Source organism: Myotis lucifugus, unplaced genomic scaffold (assembly GCF_000147115.1).
Source record: "Myotis lucifugus unplaced genomic scaffold, Myoluc2.0 scaffold_85, whole genome shotgun sequence".
Classification (NCBI taxonomy): domain Eukaryota; kingdom Metazoa; phylum Chordata; class Mammalia; order Chiroptera; family Vespertilionidae; genus Myotis; species Myotis lucifugus.
In genome coordinates, this window is record NW_005871133.1 from 4,662,726 (window position 1) to 4,683,153 (window position 20,428).

The window sequence follows — 20,428 nt, forward strand, 5'->3', positions numbered from 1 at the left end:
CTTAAGCCGGCAGTATGATCTGTATATTTTACAAAGTTTATTGGTTCTTAGGTTACATTAGAAAAAAATTTTTTAAATTAGTTTTTTCTATATTGACTTCATTCTAGCTATTGTTTTCTCTTTTCTTCCCTGTAATGTCTCCCCAATCCATGTTTTTTCCTAGCCTTCAAGATGGGCAGCAAGGCCAGCAGTCCACAGCCCAGGTCAAAGGCCAGTCCCGCCCCCCTTCCCAGGCTGCAGTGCTCAGTGCTAGTGCCTCCTTGCTGGTGAGAAATGGGAGTGTCCACTTAGAAGCATCACATGACAATGCATCTGCTGTAGGCGGCAGCAGTTTGCACGATGAACTTGGTATGCAGGCCTTATGTAATCTTGGTGATAGAAACTTTAATGCAGCAGATAATGGGTAACAGTGATTGCAGTTCTTTCTTGAGAGAGCACTTTTGACAGGATTTGCCCTTCGTGTAAGGAACATTTGACATTTGCTTTTCCCTTTTCTGTTTCAAAGGTTATTTTGTATTTTCTTTTGAGCATGTCTATTATTAATAGGTAGTTAAATGGATTAATGAATGCTCACACGAATGGTTTGGGCAGTTCTGTTATTCCTTGGCATTATTTGTACCACGTGGGAAAATGTTGATTTAAAAAAATTATTTTGATTAAGCCTTACTTTCTTTGAATTCTCTGAATGTGCTGCATGAAAGGCAAAATTGCTTACTAATGGTCTGTACTATAGAATCTTTTAGTTATTGTATATTTCACTTCCATGTTCATCACCTGACTTTGAGGACTTTATGGCTCTATACTATAGATATCAAATAAGAACTTCATAAAGTTTTTCTTCTTGTGTTAATAAATTTATAAATATAAGTTATTAGTTAATTCTCAGAGGGGTTGTATAGTCTAAAGCCTTAATGAATATCCACTCAAATACCAGTTTCATGCCTTCATGACAGTGTTTTATACTACTTTGGTTTTTATTTCTCTGTACAATTTCTCTTTCTTGTGCTCAGATGCAGATTATTAACAATTTAAATAAATATAATTAAATTCTTATTAAAAAGTACACATTTGAAAGGATTCCATTTGTTTACTGTGATTTTGTTTGTCCATATTATAACTACCTTTCATTTATAAAGATAATAATCCAGTTGATGCTTTGATTAGAAGGATATGTGGTGTAAGGTGCCCAAATTGGGTATAATAAAATTTGAAATAATATTTATTTTTTCTCTTTCCATTTTGTAATAATCTTTAGTTACAAGAGATACTAATAAATATTAGATATGCATATTGATGAAAATAATCTTTAGCAAATCTTATAGAAACTTGAAAATGGTCATCTAAGATACTTATTATATTAGAATGTGTGATGATTTCTAAATAAAATGAGAGGACAAAACATTTTAAGTTTAGAATGTTTTGGCTTTTGAGTTTGTAATTTAAAGAGGCAAGGGAGTCCATAACGAGGGTGTTTGAGAGAAAGTAAGATAGACTTCAGTTTAGTTACTTGCTTTGACTTAAAACATCGTGATATATTTTTAATTGCAAGTATAGTCAGTTAATAATATCTTTTTATTGGTATTTCCCTCAGGTTAACCCAAAGTTTCTACGAACAGAGGACTTATAAAATTTGTGCTTATAAAATTACAGTCACCATCACCATTCCTATTGGGTTTATGGTAGTAGATTAGCTAAAATAGGCTTAGTTTTGACCTATTTGGATTTTTAGACTTTTGTCAAATCAAGCATAAAATTAAACAGTAAATGATTTTTCTCAATAAAAATCTCACTCTAAATACACATGCAGATTATTGAAAACTAGAGGCCCGGTGCATGAAAATTCATGTACTGGAAGGGGGGAGGGTCCCTCAGCCTGACCTGCCCCCTCTCATAGTCCAGGAACCCTCAGGGGTGGGAGGCGACCTGGCGATCAGGGGAAGGTGATGCCCCATCACACCTCTGCTGCTGCTGCTGCCAGCAGCGCAAGCCTCAGCCGGCCCTGGTTGCCTGAGCCTCAGGCGGCCCTGGGTGGCTGGGCAGCTGCCATCTGAGGCTTGCCTGCATCTTGGGCCAGCCCTGGGGGGCTAAGGAGACTGGGGGACTCCAGAAGCAGGAGCACGGAGCGGCTGGGCCTGCATAGGGGCGGGCCCGGTCTTGCCGCGCACCTGCCGCCCCAGCAGGGCTGAGGGGACTGGGCACCGCCATCTTTGAGGGTGTGGCAATCAATTAGCATAGTCCCTCCTTATTGGCTGTGGGTGTGGCCATCTTTGAGGGTAGGGCAGTCAGCATATTCCCTCATTGGCTGTGGGCGCCACCATCTTTGAGGGTGGGGCAATCAATTAGCATATTCCCTCCTTATTGGCTGTTGGTGCTGCCATCTTTGAGGGTAGGGCAGTCAGCATATTCCCTCATTGGCTGTGGGCGCCACCATCTTTGAGGGTGGGGCAATCAATTAGCATATTCCCTCCTTATTGGCTGTGGGCGCCGCCATCTTTGCAATGGTGTGAGGGTCAATTAGCATATTCCCTCATTATTAGATAGGATATGTATGTACTAGAGGCCTGGTGCATGGATTTGTGCACCATTGGGTTCCCTTGGCCTGGCCTGCACGCTCTCACAATCCAGGACCCCTCGGGGAATGTTGGAGGCCCAGTGTACGGATTCGACCCGATCCCCGCAGGCCAGGCTGAGGGACCCCACAGTGCACGAACCCGTGCACTGGGCCTCTAGTATGCATGTAAGATCTTTGGTTAAGCTCTTCCTGTCCTCCCATCTCCCCCTGTCCCTCTGAGATTCATCAGTCTGTTCCATGTTTCCATGCCTGTGTGTTGAGCATCTGCCCCCTGATGGTCAGTGTGTGTCATAGCTATCGGTGGCACGGTCACTTAGGCTTTTATATATATATAGATGAGTTATGTTGACAGTTCTGAAGATAAAAAGGTTCTTCAGATTGGAGGTGACTTGAGCATCTGTTGGTGAATATTCAGGATATTCTCTTGAAATTTAGATTTTTTTCTTTTATATTAGCTGCTTTCTGATAGCTAGTTCTTGGACTGTGGTAGCTGAATGCTGTCAAATTGAATACATGGTAAAAATGAACAAAAACCAAGCAATCAATGGACAGTGTCTATTGTTCCATAGCACATAAAGTTGGCTGAAAAAGATTCTGAAAATGAACTGCATTTGAGCTTAAAAGAGTTGGTAGACATTGATTTTTTATAATATAGTATACTAGAATATTTTTGTTGCATAGTTTAATTTTCTACATGATTTCAGTTAACAATAGTAAGATAATTTTGTGTGAATGAATTTGGTATTATATACTAGTAATCAAATATATTAAAGATAGCCATGATATTCCCTAAAAGTAGAGTTATTTACCAAAATTGCTCCTTTCCAAATTTAGCTCCTTTAATTGAAAAATTTTAAGTGTACACTATTTATGTTTGAAAATGTATACATACACATAATACATTTACATAAAATATTCATACACATATACACACTCAAAATTACATATACACTCATACACACACACACACACACACACACACACACATATATATATTTGAGTGCATATAAATCTTTGTATATGTAATAAATGTGTCTGTCACTTTCTCCTACCTCCCCTGGACCCATGTCACATGGCAACTTCAAGCAAGAGAGAATATGCCCAGCCGAAATTCAGTGTGGGGAAGGTCCTATTATTAAAGGAAAAAAATATATATATATTTGAGTGCATATAAATGTTTGTATATGTAATAATTGTGTGTTTACTTTTAAACTGAGGAATAGCCCTTTTGGATTAAAAGAAACTTATAGTCAAGCATTATTTAATTAAAAGTATAGGTAGTTTACTTTAACTGTTTTCTATATCTTTACTCTGTGATGTCATAGTAGACAACCGCATTTATTTCCTATAATGAGAAGCCTTATTTCTCTATGTATTTTGACTAGAATTTCAAGGTTCTTAGGTAAAACTGAATAATAAGTATAAAATTTAAAACCTGGTTGGAAACATTTGGGTGGTTTTCTTTCTTATTGATAGACATCATTTCCATGCAGACTTATTTTTAAAAAGGTTCCAATGATGGAAGTTATGGATAGGTTTTAAAATTTACAATTTTGAAAAGGAAATTACTATAAAAGAATTTCTCAAATTCTTCAATGTTGCTCATTTAAAAAAACACATCTTAAAGTTTAATTTCCTTCTCATCAAACTTTTACTGGACTTGTTTATTTGCTGTTGATTTCCTACTATATTCTGAATTAAATTGCAGTTTAACTAAATAAAACAAGCTGTGCTTAGTGCCCAGATAAGTCACACAAGAGATTCTGAATTCAGATAACCTTATATCTATTAAGCTTTTTCTATAAAATTTAGCAATCATTTCTCAGTTGTTATGTGAATTCCAATTCCTATTTTGAATTAAGTTGAATAAATTGATGCAGTGATGAAACATGCTATTGTAGTTGATAGTTAAACTTAATATATAACATATCCTCTCAGAGGAAATGTTCCAGATAAGATCAGATAAAACAGGAAAATGTGTGTTTTTTCCCTGTGTATGAAATTAGTGGTGGATAATTGCTTTGAAAAAATATATACAAAATTAGTTTATTTTCATGTAAAAATGCTGTTATAATGAAAACGAGTTAAGCCTTTTCTAATTTCATTAATGTATTAGAGGTTTAAATAGTGGTAAGTGAATTGGTTTTCTAAAGTATTCTTTTGTTTCATTATTGTCCAAGGTTTGACAAAGAAGGTATTCTTTGAGATAATCCACTTTACTGCAGAACTTATTAACTTGAAAATGTAGTCAGCTCTAGCAAAAGACTTAAAGGAAATCTGGCACTACCTTACTGCCCTTGTTATTAAGCAGTTTACAGCAACTGTGCATTATGAAGCAGAAACACGATTCGGAGGCTTTAAAAATTTTCACTTTAAAAGGCAGAGACTCAGATGATCTGCACTTTTAGCGAGTTTAATAGAGTTATTCTGGTGTTTAAAAAAGATTATATGTGTTTGTACTATTCTGTAGCATTTTGGGGTACATCATAAGTACTTTTCCTTACTGCTATGAATACAGAGTTCAGAGGCTATAAGGGACCTTTAAGTCTATTTCAGTTCCCTATGTTATGGTTGATAATTTTTATTTATCTAAACAAAAATTTACATTTTTTTTTTCAGCAACCTTGATCTTATCCTTTATTGTTACATTTATTTATTTATTTATTATTGATTCTAGAGAGAGAGGAAAGGAGAGGGAGAGAGAGAGAGACAAGCATTGATGTGAGAGAGAAACATTGATTGGTTGCCTCCTGCATTGACCACATCCCTGGGATCAAACCTAAAACCTGGATATGTATCCTGACCGGGAATCAAACCTGCAACCTTAGGTGCATGGGGCCATGCTCAATCAACTGCGTAATACCAGCCCGGGCTACTGTTATTTTTTGAATACAAAAACTACTAAATTCTATTTTTTGTTTATTTTTTGTGGGGAGGGCAATATAAAGTATATATAAATGAAAGTAAAATGTTTCTTTTGATACAATAAAAATGCTATATCTAGAAGGAAGAAGTGTTAAAGGGTCAGGATATATTCTTATACTTCCTTTTGATAAAATTAGAACATTTCCCGTTCTTTTTTTTTATTTTTTATTTTTCCCATTCTTATAATGGATCTGCAAATTAAGAAATACTGGAAAATAAAATGAAGAAATGAAGTATCTGTAATCTCATCACTTAAAGATATTCACTATTAATATTTTATAATTTTTTCTTTCTTTTATAATGCTCACATGTATATTTTTCTAAAACAGAATTGGGATCATGCTGTGTGACTTTTGGGCTACTGATTTATCAAAAGGGGTAATAATGATATCTACTTTATAGGTTTATGGTGAAGGTTATATCTTAAAATATGCAAAGCAATTAGAACTATGCACAGTACCTGGCAATAGTAAGTCAGTTACATGAATGCTCTTTGTGTCATTAATATTTATCATAATTTATTCGACCAGTAACTAACCCCATTGTTAGTATTCAATATAATTCCTGATATTTTCTGTTGTAATGAACACTCTGTTGAACATCCTTACGTACTGTTTTCTGTACAGCAGAGATTATTTTCTTTAGGGGAGATATATTGAAATGGAATAACCAGTCAAGGCGAGTAAACATTGGGGCTTTGATGTATATACTCTTAATTGCTTTATGGAAGCTTGTACCGTTTACACTTTCTCAGGCAGGGTTTGAGAATGTCTGTTTTATCCCCACAAATATTGTAAATTAAAAATAAACCTAGATAAATTTTATTTCATCTATTCTAACTCCATCCTCTAGATATTGCTCAGAAGTTTTTAATATATACTGTGCATAGACAACTGGCATATTATTTTTAAAAGCTTGAATGCCAGAACTGCTAATCTAGGAATTGGATGGACATCAACAAGGGCTGGTTAAGATGTCTGATTAACCTCTTACTCCTCTGTTGTAAAGAATTCACTGAAGCACTAAATTAAATTATCTGCTTTCTAAGATTAACATTCTAAATTAAAGTTGATTACTGTATGCATTAGTTGGAATATAGGTTAGATCCTTTTAAAAAATATATATTTTTATCGATTTCAAATAGGAAGGGAGAGGGAGAGAGAGAAACATCAATGATGAGAGAGAATCATTGATTGATTGCCTCCTGCACACCCCCTACTGGGGATCGAGCCTGCAGCACAGGCATGTGCCCTTGACCAGAATTGAACCCCGGACACTTTGGTCCGCAGGCCGACGCTCTATCACTGAGCCAAACTGACCAGGGCTGGGCAAAATTCTTTAATGTAGGAATCCATTCCCCCCCCCCCCCCCCCCCCCTCAAGGCAGGGACTGAAATAAAAGAAAAGTTTACATTTCCTTCTTTACATTCTAATGGGAGCTTTCCCTAGCAGATGGGCTGGTTCTGTTTTCTTCCACATGTGGCTTCCCTACCTCCTCTATAGTGACTGCTTCAGTTGTTGACATATCCCCAGAAAACAGAAAGGGAGGGGAAGTTAAAAAAATGTTAAGGACAGGTAGCCTTTATAAACTTTCAGATTGTGACTTGGGAAATGTGCCTGTCACTTTCTCCTACCTCCCCTGGACCCATGTCACATGGCAACTTCAAGCAAGAGAGAAAAAATATTTCTAACTAGGTGAATATGCCCAGCCGAAATTCAATGAGGGGAAGGTCCTGTTATTAAAGGAATACGCAGAGAATGAGTACTGGAGTTCAGACATCAGTCTGCCACTGTAAGACAAAAAACACTTCAATAAGATAAAGATTAATGACCTAGAAAAGTTGAGAGTTTAAAGAAATACAAGCGACTTACAATTATGGGCAAACAGCTCAGCTCTGCTTATAATTGTTAAAGTTGCAAATTAAAAATGGAATTGGGATATTTTTCATCCATTGAATATGTAGTGATATTCATTGTTGGGAAGGGTTTGGAAACATAGACAACTAAAAGATTGAATGTTTTTTTACCCTGGCTAGTTCCTCCGTGGTTAGAGCATTGGCCCGTGGGCCAAAGGGTCACAGGGCAATCCCTAGGTTGCAGGTTTGATCCCCAGCCCCAGTCAGTGCATATGTGGGAGACAACCAATCGATGTGTCTCTCTCACATGGATGTTTCTCTCTCTCTTCCCTTTTCCCTTTTACTCTGTCTAGGAATCAATGGAAAAAATATCTTTGGGTGAGGATTAACCAAAATTTTGAAAACTTTAAGCAACCTAAATGTCTCTTCCTAGAGAACCCTGAAATAAATGATAGTACATCAATATAATGTAATATTCAGAACTTGATGCATCTCTATTATTGACATGAATAGCTAAGCTATTTAGTAAGCAAAAGAAGTAAATTTTGGAAAGTGTGTGTGCGGAGAATGATGCATTTGTCTTGGGACAAAATGTATTAAAATTGTTCAGAGGAACACAGAAGTTGCTCTCTGCAGTGGCTGTCTCTGGGGAGTGTGGAACTTCATTTTATACACTATTTTTGAATCTTCTGATGCATAGTATTTTTTAAATGAAGCACAAAAACACAACAACAAATACCACCCACTCTCCAAAAATCTTGGTTGTTATTTTGTGGGAATTTCACTGACTACATGCTGTATTAACCCTCACCATTTACTTAGATTCTTTCCTGACCAGTCTTTTTTTCTTTGTTTTTAAATCAATTTTATTGATATATTATTTAGGTATGATAAATTGCATCCATTTAACATGTACAGTTTGATGAGCTTTAACGGATGTGCATACCTGTGAAATACCACAGAACATTTTCATCATCTTTAAAAAATTCTTGAATGAGGCCTTTGCCATCATGCCTCCTCCACCTCTGACCTCAGGCAGCCACTGTGTACTTTACGTCATATGGTTTTCCTTCTCCAAGAAGTTCATATAAATGCAGTTGTACAATTTGTGGGCCTTTGTATTTAGTTTTAGCTTCAAATGACACTTTTGAGATTCACCATGATGTTGCATGTGTTCGTAGTTCCTTGATGTTGCTGAGTATTATTCCATTGTGTAAGCATATTATATATCCATTCATCTGTTAATGGATGCTTGCATTGTTTCCAGTTTTTGGCTGTTGCAAATAAAACTAACGAACTGTTTTTGCAATGTTTGCGAATTCAAGTTATCATTCTTCCCGACATTTGCTATTTGTCAGCTTTTTAAATTTTAGTTCTAATGGATGTATAATGGTATCTTATTGTGGTTTAAATTTACATTTCTCTTATGACTAAGGATGATGAGCATCTTCTGATGTGCTTATTGGCCATACATATATCTTCTTTTGTGAATTGTGTTCAAATCATGTATTCACTTTTAAAATCAAATTGTTTGTCTTTACTGAGGTGTAAGAGTTCTTTTCATATTGTACATACAGCTAATCTGTCAGATAAATACAAATTACAAGTATTTTCTCCCATTCTGTGGTTTGCCTTTTTGTTTACTTGATCACTTGTGATGTCATCAATATCATTGTGGATTATTTAAACAAGATAAAAAAAAATGTGAGCAAATGATCAAATCATAGCAGAATATGAACTTGTACATTCACTTTTAGAAGAGTCCCCTGATCTAGTGATTAGACAGTGGGAGTGAAGACTTAACGGTGAAGTAAGGCAGGTCCTGTTAAGTCAGAACTAGAGAACTATGGCCATGTCAGTAAATATATCAGTAAGTAAATCTCTTTTACTGTTGCCAAGCAGTAGTCTTATCAGTCTTTCCTTCCCAGTCCTCAAAAGCTCTCTTCTGAACCAGCCTCTTTGTTCTTGTACCTGCCCTTTCCTTCGTCTTCTCCTGTTTTAAAAACCGAGCATAGTGTTAAACATTCCAGGAAGAGAAGGATTGGTTCTCAATATTGAAACTTTTAATTAATAAGAGCATAGTGACTTGATTTCCATTGTAGCACTGGAGTTAAAGCACTTTTAAAAGCCTGAGGCTTTTGGTCTAGGACAGGGGTTGGCAAACTATAGCCTTAGGGCAAAATCCAGCTTGTAAATAAAAGAAATATGTATTTATTTATGATTTTGCTGTGGCTGCTTTCATATAGTGGCAGATTTCAGTTGTTCCAAAAGAGACCGTCTGGCCCACAAAGCTTAGATATTTACCTAGCCTTTTACAGAAAGTTTCCTGGCTTCTTGTCTAGGGAGAAACAAGTCCATTAACCTATAATAAGCAGCAATAAAATGAGTAATTTCTATCTGGTTGAAAACAAATGTTTCCTCAGAGACTCATAAATCACCACTCATGATAATAAGGGGGGTACTATCCAAGGCCTTCTCTCAAAAATATAATAATACTAGTGGCCTGGTGCACAAAATTCATGCGGGGGGGGGGGGGGGGGGACGTTGTCTCTCAGCCCAGGCCGGCACCTCCTCAATTCTGGGACTCCTTCAGGGGATCGGGCTTTACCCGCCATTCCTCCTCCCATATGGGGCCCCCTGCTTCCTACCCCCCCTCATCTGCCTGCCTGCCTGATCGCTCCTAACTACTCTGCCTGCCGGCCTGCTCACCCCCAACTGCTCTCCCCTCCTGTCCTGATCGCCCCTAACTGCCTCTGCCTCGGCCCCGCCACCATGGCTTTGTCCGGAAGGTCTCCTGGTCTAATTAGCATATTACCCTTTTATTAGTATAGATATCCAATTCATATCACCATATTAATACATTAAAATGTTACTAAGCTTTCACTGAAGCCAAGGTAAATATTTTTAAGTGTAATTTTTTTTTTCTGAGTTGCTTATCTTTTAAATAGAATTTGTTACTTCTGAAGTGCTGTCAGTTTCCCAGCCCAAAGATATAAGGGACATAGAATCTGTTCTGTTAGTGGAGTAAACTTGGGAATACACCAGAAAGCCTAAATAGGATGTTAGTTTGTTCTGACATGTGTCATGTATATTTTTAAAAACCTTAACATGTTCTTACAGTTAGTAGGTAGACAAAAGCTTCTTAGGAAAAAATAAAAAGTACTGTTGAAGTTGTGCACATTTGATAAAATTAAAGCTGCTTGTTTCTTAGACATGTTTTATGTTTCTGTTTAAATTTCTAAGTTTTATTACTCGTGTAGTTTGATAGAAGCATTCAGAGTTGTAGATTTATATAGTAATAGAACTGCTCAATTGTTCAGCTTTCTTTCTGTCTATAAAGCTTTTGAGGGACATGCTTTATTTTTGTTTGTATTTATTTAAAATGCAACTATGTCTGTAAAAGTTTTATATTAGACACCTTTACGTAAAAGCAAGCTGTATAGTGATATAATGTTCTTTTACTTTTCCATTTTAAAATAGCAAAGAATAATATATTTAATGACTTCAGTTGCATATAAATATTTATCCAATATCCCAAGAACAAGACTTATATTACTAAAAATTCCATGGAATACTTAAATACCAGACTATAATAATTTAAATGCTATTGGATACAGGATTAACTTATTTATAAAATACACACAAATTATGTGATATAAAAATATTTATGCATCCATTCTTACTGGATTTCGGATACAGAAGCCAAGCTCTCTAGCTCTTTGTTACTCTGATTTAGTTATTTTATTTAACATAGGTTTAAAATTCTTCTGTATTTATGCAATCTATTATTTTGATAAGATTTTTTTCTATTAATGTAAGTTAGTTATAGTAGCATAACCAGTCTTTGATTATTCACAATGAGTGAGGAAAGAGCAGAGCATAAAAAATTGCAGTTTAAAAATAATTTTTAACTTTTAGTTAAGCCAGTATTTTATTTTTATTTTTTTCTTCAGTAACAATTTCTGCAACACACCAAACCACTTTTTTATTTATTTATTTATTTTTTTTAAAATATATTTTATTGATTTTTTACAGAGAGGAAGGGAGAGAGATAGAGAGTTAGAAACATCGATGAGAGAGAAACATCGATTAGCTGCCTCCTGCACATCTCCTACTGGGGATGTGCCCGCAACCCAGGTACATGCCCTTGACCGGAATCGAACCTGGGACCTTTCAGTCCACAGGCCGACGCTCTATCCACTGAGCCAAACCAGTTTCGGCCCAAACCACTTTTAAAAAATTGTCAGTAATACATTTAAGAAGTAGCTAAATTGACAGCTTGTATCATTTCATATTAGTTTATTAATCTGGTTTCTGCTAGAGGTGCTAAGAGTGAATGACTCATGACTAACAGCAGTTTGAGATAATCCACATGCTGAATAATCCTCTTAAAAAACTGCAAATGAACTGAGCATGTCCCAGAATGCTTTGTTATCTTATTGCAGGAGTATATTATCCTGACAAAAAAATGCCATTACAGAAAACACTATAATAAAATACTTGGATGTTTTGTCTGATTCATAGAAAGTGCTCAAATAATCCTATTAAATAAAGTACTTTTTTTCTGATTCTAGTCCTAAATAATGAATTAATTGTTGAAATGTTCTGCAGATTCTTAAATTATGGAGGCCTTTTATTGTCATTTTTCAAGGATCCCACTTAAATAAAAATCCATATTGTATATTGTTTTCATTGTAGTTATGGAAGAGAAATCTCTTAGCCCTGCCATGAAGGTGAAATTGCCCTTTAATATTATTCATATTCATAACCTCAGTAATTCCAGCTAGTAAAACAAAAACCTTGTAAATACTCTAAAAGCAGCCTGGACTAGACCTACATGATTTTAGAAGTGTGTACCTCTTCTCATTGCCTTGCTGGAAATTTATATTCATATATTTATGCTCCCTAACTCACCATTGATATGGACTAGCATAGATTGTCAACTAAGAGAATGAATTTCAGACAGTACAGATTTTTAAAATTCCATTATCAGAAATAATTTTATCTTATAGAGTTCATTTTAAGAAAGTTTTTTTAAACTGCTATTTCTTTACAACCAACATACTTTCTAAACCTTTTATCAGTTTATCAGACAAGTGCTACTTGTCTGTACAAGTAGTATTCTTAAATTTTTTCAGAGTTCTTATAGAACCATACAACTAATAATGTTCATTAAATACTGTAATTTTATTACCAACATTATATTTTATCCTTATATCCATTTTGACAATCTTCATCTTTTTCTAAAAACACACACCAAACAAACAGAACTCTGAAGGTAATCACACAAATTTGTTGTCTTGCAGTTTGAACTGTCTTAAGACAAGCAGCTTTCCCAATCGCCATTCACCACTTGCAAGTAGTCAGGTGACTTTTAAACAACATTAAATTCATTCATATGATCACTTCAGAATGTTCTGGGAGGAGAAAGAGGAGATTGGTATTGCAAAGCTGATATAATCCCTTACTTTCTATACCTGATTACATATGTTGACATTTATGTACCACTGTTTAACATTTCTTCTCAGTTCACATGCTGAATTACCTGCCAATCACTTCTTTTAAAATATTTTGGAAAGGTTACAGTAAATTTTCTTGAATTGTAACATTTAAAATTTAGTGTTTGTTGAAGGAAAAATTCTGATTATTCTTTTTTTAAAAATCACTTATTTGCTAGGTAAATTCTCTTCTACGCTTTATGAGACTGGTGGCTGTGATATGTCACTTGTGAATTTTGAACCAGCAGCAAGAAGAGCATCCAATATCTGGTATGTGTGAAATCATTTTAGGAGGGTATGTGTACTTGCATATATTTGCTGTGTTTAAAGTTTTTATGCCTTTAGATGTAAATGTTGTTTGAAAACATTTGTTTATATTGGCTTAAATAATTTGTCATAGTGCATTTGTCTCTAGAGAGTTAAATAGAATATGTTGCTATGGGAAAAGGAAACCATTATTCTTAAAAGCTATCCTGTGTTTTTAAAAATAAAGTAAAAATTTCCTGTTGATCTTATAGTGAGACAGTGGTTTGCACAGTTGCAAATTTAACTATAGATTTCATTGTAAATATATGATGTAAAAAAAGCTTATTAAAAATATTTACACAACTAAGTTCATACCCATCCATTCTCTTGTGTATAATTAAAATTTTTCACTTCCTTTAAGGGGTTGGTCAAATATCTTAAATGATCAGTTTTCATTTGTTTTAAAATGTGTTTACTAGCTATAAAGAAGACGGAATTTCTTAAATTATGGGTCATATGTTACATTTAGTTTCTTTTTTCATCTTCCCTTAGGAAGGAATTATATAAAATAATGATGAAGGTAGAAAAGCAAATAAGAACTTAGAAATCTTAATCATATGACATAATTATAGTTTAGAATGTATTAAATTTTTTTGTAAAATTTTAATCTTATTCATCTATGTAAGTTGTTGCTTTGAAATACATTACTGATGAATTAATCACTGTTTTCACTAGGGTCATTTGATTATTATATTAGGATTTCCATTTAATAATGGACACACCTATTTAAATGTACACATCTATGGGCAATTCACCTAGTTTTTTTTAAGTTTTGAGGTTTTATATAAAGCAACAGGATCTATAATCACGTAGATGAAAAGTCACTTATCTGCTGAAAAGATAAAACATTTAGAAAATCATACCCTTTATGCTCCTTTAGTTTCAGAATTCGTGTCAAAAATGATTAAGTTGGTGTGTTAGGTATTTTGTAGCAGTCGAAACAGTAGGAGAATGGAGCAATGGAAACAATTATGTTTAATTCAAGACAAAAACAATTGCTTACACCATAAATGTGGTAAGGTCTCACAGTTAAATCTAAGCTTGACCTATGGACACTGAATTGTGTTTCTAGGCCATTATAGCTAAATTTATCATGAGTCCAGGCAATACGTTAGTTGCTTTCTTAAACACTCTTGACAAGGACCTTGTGATAAAGGTACTATCATCCTGTTACTGATGAGGAAAACTGAAGTATAAAAAAGTTGGGTAATGTGTCCAAAATCTCATTCACCTGGTGAAGAATTTTGAATGTAGATACTTTGACCCAGAGACTATGTTCTTAATCACAACTCTAGGAAAATGATATTTTGCATTTTGAAGTTGATGTAGAAAAGTGAAGACACTGTAAATATCAAACACTGTTAAATGATTTGTTTTTTTCCTGTTACCTGGCAAGCTCTTTATTCCCTAAAGTCTTTTTCATTTTATTTTAGTGATACTGATTCTCATGTATCCAGTTCTACCTCAGTTCGATTTTATCCACACGACGTGGTAAGTTTTCCTTTATTTTTATAAAACAATGCGCTTTCAGATTAAGTTGCTACACAAATCAGAAAAAGGAATTCTGTTGAAAAATATGGCAAAATACTTTTGCTGTCCCATAGTACATCTCTTCTTAGTAGTCCTTTGTTAAACAAATATGGAACATCAGTAAGTTTAATTAGCTATATATGAATCAATTATTAGGCTTTTGAGAGTATCTTGTAAAGATTACTTTACTCACCAATGCCATAATCTGGTTTTGCCATTTTTTTATGGTTTCATTTTGAAATTTTACTTTGAATATTATGATTTTGGGGTAGTTATTTATTGGTTAACTATCAGTTATTTTTATACCAATGTATATGTTTTGGAAGCTTAGTGATGATATCACTGTATAAAAAATATGCCACATAAAAAAAATGTGCCACATAAAATACAGTGAGGATATTGTAAAAAGATAATACTGCCTTTGCCATCAAAATGTATACTAGTATACTGAAGTTGGGAAAGACAAAATGGATGTAATCCTTATAAATAACACATAAGAGGTATAGGTAGATAAATATAGTGCCAAAGGGATTAATTATTGGCAGCTTCCTGAAGATGCAGAGTTGTGAACAGAGTTTTAAGACCATAGGTGTAAGATGGCACAGAGCAAAGGTTTTTAACTAGTGGACATTTGGCAATGTTTGGAAACACTTTCGCTTGTCACAGCAGGGGGAATGCTACTGGTCTATAGTGGATAGAAGCCAGATGCTGTTAAGTATCCTATAGTGGACAGCCCAACTCCCACATTATAGAATGATCTGGCTCACAATTCCTGTAATGTCAGGGTTGAGAAACCCTGGCATAGAGCATAAGATGAAGTGTTTGGGGAAGTCTGTGTGAATGTTTAGAGATAGTGGCTGTGTTATATATAGAAATTAAGTTTTCTTGATTATATCTACACTAGAGGCCCGGTGCAGGAATTCATGCACCAATGGGGTCCCTCGGCCTGGCCTGTGGGATCAGGCCGAAACTGGCTCTCCGCCATCTCCCGAGGGTTCCTGGATTGCGAGAGGGCGCAGGCCAGGCCAAGGGACCCATCAGTGCATGATTGGAGCTGGGGAGTGGCGTGGGAGGTTGGCCAGCTGGGGAGGGACAGGGACCGCAGGAGGGCTCCAGGGCATGTCTGGCCAGTCTCACTCAGTCCTGATTGGCCGGACTCCAGCAGCAAGCTAACCTACTGGTCGGAGCATCTGCCCCTTGATAGTCAGTGCACATCATAGCGAGCGGTTGAGTGGCCTTAGCATATCATTAGCATATTACCCTTTGATTGGTTGAGCGGCTGACCAGACAACCGGACACTTAGCATATTAGGCTTTTATTATATAGGATATGTGTTGAAAAGTAAAAACTCCCTATGTGTTTGCTGTAGTGTATTCTTGGAAGCTCCATAGGAAAGGAAAAATGGGAAATGGTTAGTGTTCTTTGCTGATAACTGTGTGAGAGCTTTGAGATAGCAAAGTGCTGGCTTGTGCTGTGCTAGATTCAGTAAACTTTGATTCCTTCAGAGGAAGGGGAAACTTGTTTACTGGTCTGAATGAGTTAAAGCTGAAAGAAGTGTAATGTGGTAATTTCCTGTAAAGCCTAGATGAGCAGCCTGCCAAAACCAAAGGGGGCGGGGTGTAGGAGGGACTTGTAAACAACAGCAGTGATGACTGTAGTAAGTGAGCGTTGAAAGCACTGAATCCAGTGCAGAGGACCTTAGCTTTCACATGGCAGTGAGGTTCATAACTTACTGAGAAAAGGCCATGAATGTAGCAGGGAGGAGGGAAGCCACCCATAATTCACTGTAAATGATTTTAATGGATTTACTAGCTAAACAATCAAAATGTTAAGGTTTCAAACACTTTTCCTCATAAGACCTTCCCAAAAGACCTATTGATTAAGTTTCTAATGGTCATAAAATATTCATGAGGAGTGGACTAGTATAGAAAATTAAGGAGTTTAGATAATTTCTAAGCTAATTGAGTAGCCCTTGAATGATGACTTAATTAAAGATATTTTAAGCCTTTTAACGCTGACTTCCTTTTAGCTCTCTCTCCCACAGATTCGATTGAATAGACTCTTAACCATCGATACAGATTTGTTGGAGCAACAAGACATTGATCTAAGCCCAGACCTGGCAGCTACTTACGGTCCAACAGAAGATGCCGCCCAAAAGGTTAAACACTATTACCGCTTTTGGATCCTGCCCCAGCTATGGATTGGCATTAACTTTGACAGACTCACACTTTTGTCCTTGTTTGATAGGTGAGAATATAGTGTGATATTAAAGATGTATGCAGATTTTATTTTTAAATTGAAATGTCTCTAATAACTCATTGAAGTTTTTACTTGGTTAGCATGTTAGAGATTGTTTTCTACTTTGGTCCTTTAAGATAAAATTTAAATTAATAAGGTTCCCAAACATTGGTTCTCTTGAATTCATTAGAAACCTTTTTGTGGTGATTTTAATATGTGTATGAAATATTCACGTAATCATCAATAAGAGTCATTCAACTATATATAAAACTCAGAAAAAATGAAGTGTTAATATTTATCAGGTTATAGATAACATGACCCTAAATATAAAAGGCACAAGAGGAAACTTTTGTTTCCGATTTCTTAGCACTAATCTTAATAGTAATCAATATTTAGTCTGTTATTAACTTGGTGACTAAATGCTACTTCTAGTCAACATGAAGTAACAAGGACTGGCTTTATCATCCTACCTGAAACAATGAAAAACAGACAAAATGCATGAAACAATGGTTTTCAAGAAATTTGAGATGAGACAACAAATGGTAGTGATTCCTGAGAGATGGGAAACAAATTATGTGAGCCATAGAGTCTAGCAGACTTCCTGAGTTAGAGATGGAGCTGAGTCCATAGGACAGAATATCAGAGAAAGGATTACTGTTCACAGAGAGGGTGTCAGATTCAGTAGGGTCTCCTTGACTATTCAGCAGAATACTGATAAGTGAATGTATGTGAAGAAGCTACCTGAGGCCAGGGAAAGAACCATGTGAAAGAAATAGAGGAACAGGGCCAGGAATAATCCTGTTCCTACCAGCCAGATGGAAGAAACTCACAAGTCATATTTCATTGTGTAGCATACTCAAGAAAGCCTTGCCCTAGAAGTGGGGAATAATCAGTCCTCGAGTGAACACTACTCCATACCCACATACTAAGGCAAAAAGGTGAGACCTGAAAGGATCAAACTGTTTTCAAGTAACATAACAAAGCTCAAGAAGATTTATAGAAATCCAGTTCTCACACCCACTAAGTTAAGGTTCACTGTGTCTGGCATCCAAAGATTACCAACTGTGCAAGGAAGGGGTAAAATATGATTTATGAGGGAAGTAATATATCAATTGAAACCAACCTGTAATTGTCACAGGTATTAGAATCAGCAGTCAAAGACATTAAAACTGTTAAAATTGTATTCCATATGTTAAAAAAAGTTAGGTAGCAACATGGGATACATAAAAAATAAAAATATAAAAAAAGACCCACATCAAACTTATAGAGATGAAAACTAAAATGTCTGAGGTAAAAAGTACAATGGATGCCATTACTATTGGATTTCCATGTGCAAAACAAAAACAAAAACAAAAACAAAAAACAAAAAAAACTTGTATTCTTACCTTTCACCATATTACAAGAATTAATTCAAAGTGGATCATAGGGTCCGGCCGGCTAGTGTGGCTCATTTGTTAAATGTCAACCTATGAACCAGAAGATCACAGTTCAATTCCCGGTCAGGGCACATACTAGTTCCCAGGTTGTGGGCTTGATACCCAGTAGGGGGCATGCAGGAGGTTGCCTAATCATTGATGTTTCTATCTTTCTCTCCCTTTCCCTTCCTCTCTGAAATCAATAACAAATATATTTAGAGGCCCAAATGTAAAATCCAAAACAAAAAAATTTCTGGAAAAAACAAAACATAGGAGAAAATATTTGTGACCTTGGATTAGGCAAAATTTCTGATATGTTAACACCAAAAATAAGATTAGTAAAAGAGCAAATTGATAAATTGGACTTATCAAAATTTAAAACTAAGAAAGCCAAAGGGGAGCACAAGTACAGTGTCTAGCAATATAGACGGTATGTGGAGTAGCAGGATTAACAAGGAACACTGGATTCAGCAAATCTGGAATTCCATAGCTGCCATATGAGATCAAGGAAAATACCACTGTTTATTTTGAAAATTCTGTAGAACTTGTTTTAATTTTGTAGAACTAACATGAAATAGTAGAGGAATGTTTTGTAAATATTAACTTTAGGACATTTGAGGACTAAATATGGCATTGACAACAAATTAATACAAACATTTTTATGGTTATGAGAATAATTCTGTATGCATTATAGAAAGATTTTAAGACAGAGACCATTCATATCCTTTCATTCAGAGAGAACCATTATTAGTCGTATCTTTTTGATACGTTGTCTTTTTTAACCCATATCTGTACTTATTTAAGATAACAGGACATATCTTCCTATGGACATAGTTTTGTGTTCTGCTTTCTTTGGTTTTGTGTTCTGCTTTCTTTGTGTAGGAAATGAACAACTTTTTTAAAAAATATATTTTTATTGATATCAGAGAGAATGGGAGAGAGAGAGAGAGAGAGAGAGAGAGAGAGAGACATCAATGATGAGAGAGACTCATGGATTGGCTGCCTCCTGCATGCCCCCTACTGGGGATCGGACCCACAACCTGGGCATATGCCCTCACCGGGAATCGAACCGTGACCTCCTGGTTCATAGGTCGATGCTCAACCACCGAGCCACACCAGCCGGGCACAAATGAACAACTTTTTAATTTTCTAGAAACTGTTTTGAGATTTTGTTTTTTTCAAACTTGTTTTGTTGTATAGCTCTTTTATTTGTCATCCAAGTTGGTTAGTTATTTTGCAACAAATTTGACAGAAAAAGATGTTAAGAAGAGTGAAGTTTTAAAAATAGAAATGAAAACTATATTATGCATTAAAATAAATACTTCACAATTCATTATAGCATGCTTTATTTATACATAAGAATTTGTTTTCATTTTCTACATAAACTAGCTTCTTTTTCAGTGTGATCCAAAATCTTACTCAAACCCAGTACCAAAGAAAATCTCAGCAAACAAACTATGAATTTAATATTGATGACTTCCTTACTTCACTCTGATTAATTTCTTATATTGATGATATACTTACTCATAAGTTTTCCTATCTACAGGAATCGTGAGATTCTGGAAAATGTGTTAGCTGTCATCCTTGCTATTCTTGTAGCATTTTTGGGATCTATTCTTCTCATACAAGGCTTCTTCAGAGATATCTGGGTCTTCCAGTTCTGCCTGGTGATAGCCAGCTGTCAATACTCACTACTTAAGGTACAGCATCTCTCTTCTTTTCTGACTGTGTTAAAAGGGAGAGAAAGTTTCATATCATTCACTGAATTATATAGTAAGGATATTAATTTTTTTAATTTATTTTTGTTGGATGTTTACATCAGATTGGGTAGGGAGCAAAAGGGACATATGAACTTTAAAAATTAATGAAATGTAAATGAAGCTTCCTTAAAGCCATTTTTGGTATTAAAAGAAAGTATTTGGGTATTTGTTACAAATAAGAATTTGCATTTAAAAATTTTATTTCTTTTAAACTTATCAACATAAATTCTGTATTTTGTCTTTTATTCTGTATGTGAAGTTTATTAAAATTCATCATTGATAGATAACAATAATGTCAAAACTAGTATATATGTTCCTTTGGGACATTG

At 35.3% G+C, this 20,428-nt stretch overlaps 1 protein-coding gene across 1 annotated transcript in view; it reads left to right on the top strand.

The window, feature by feature from the left end:
• The window catches only part of PCNX1 (pecanex homolog 1), a 156,816-nt gene that overhangs the window by 70,042 nt on the left and 66,346 nt on the right, over positions 1 to 20,428 (top strand). Inside the window, 5 exon segments of the mRNA XM_014457768.2 lie at positions 164 to 348; positions 13,030 to 13,120; positions 14,590 to 14,647; positions 16,716 to 16,933; positions 19,886 to 20,039. Coding sequence (XP_014313254.2) covers positions 164 to 348; positions 13,030 to 13,120; positions 14,590 to 14,647; positions 16,716 to 16,933; positions 19,886 to 20,039 — 706 coding nt within the window.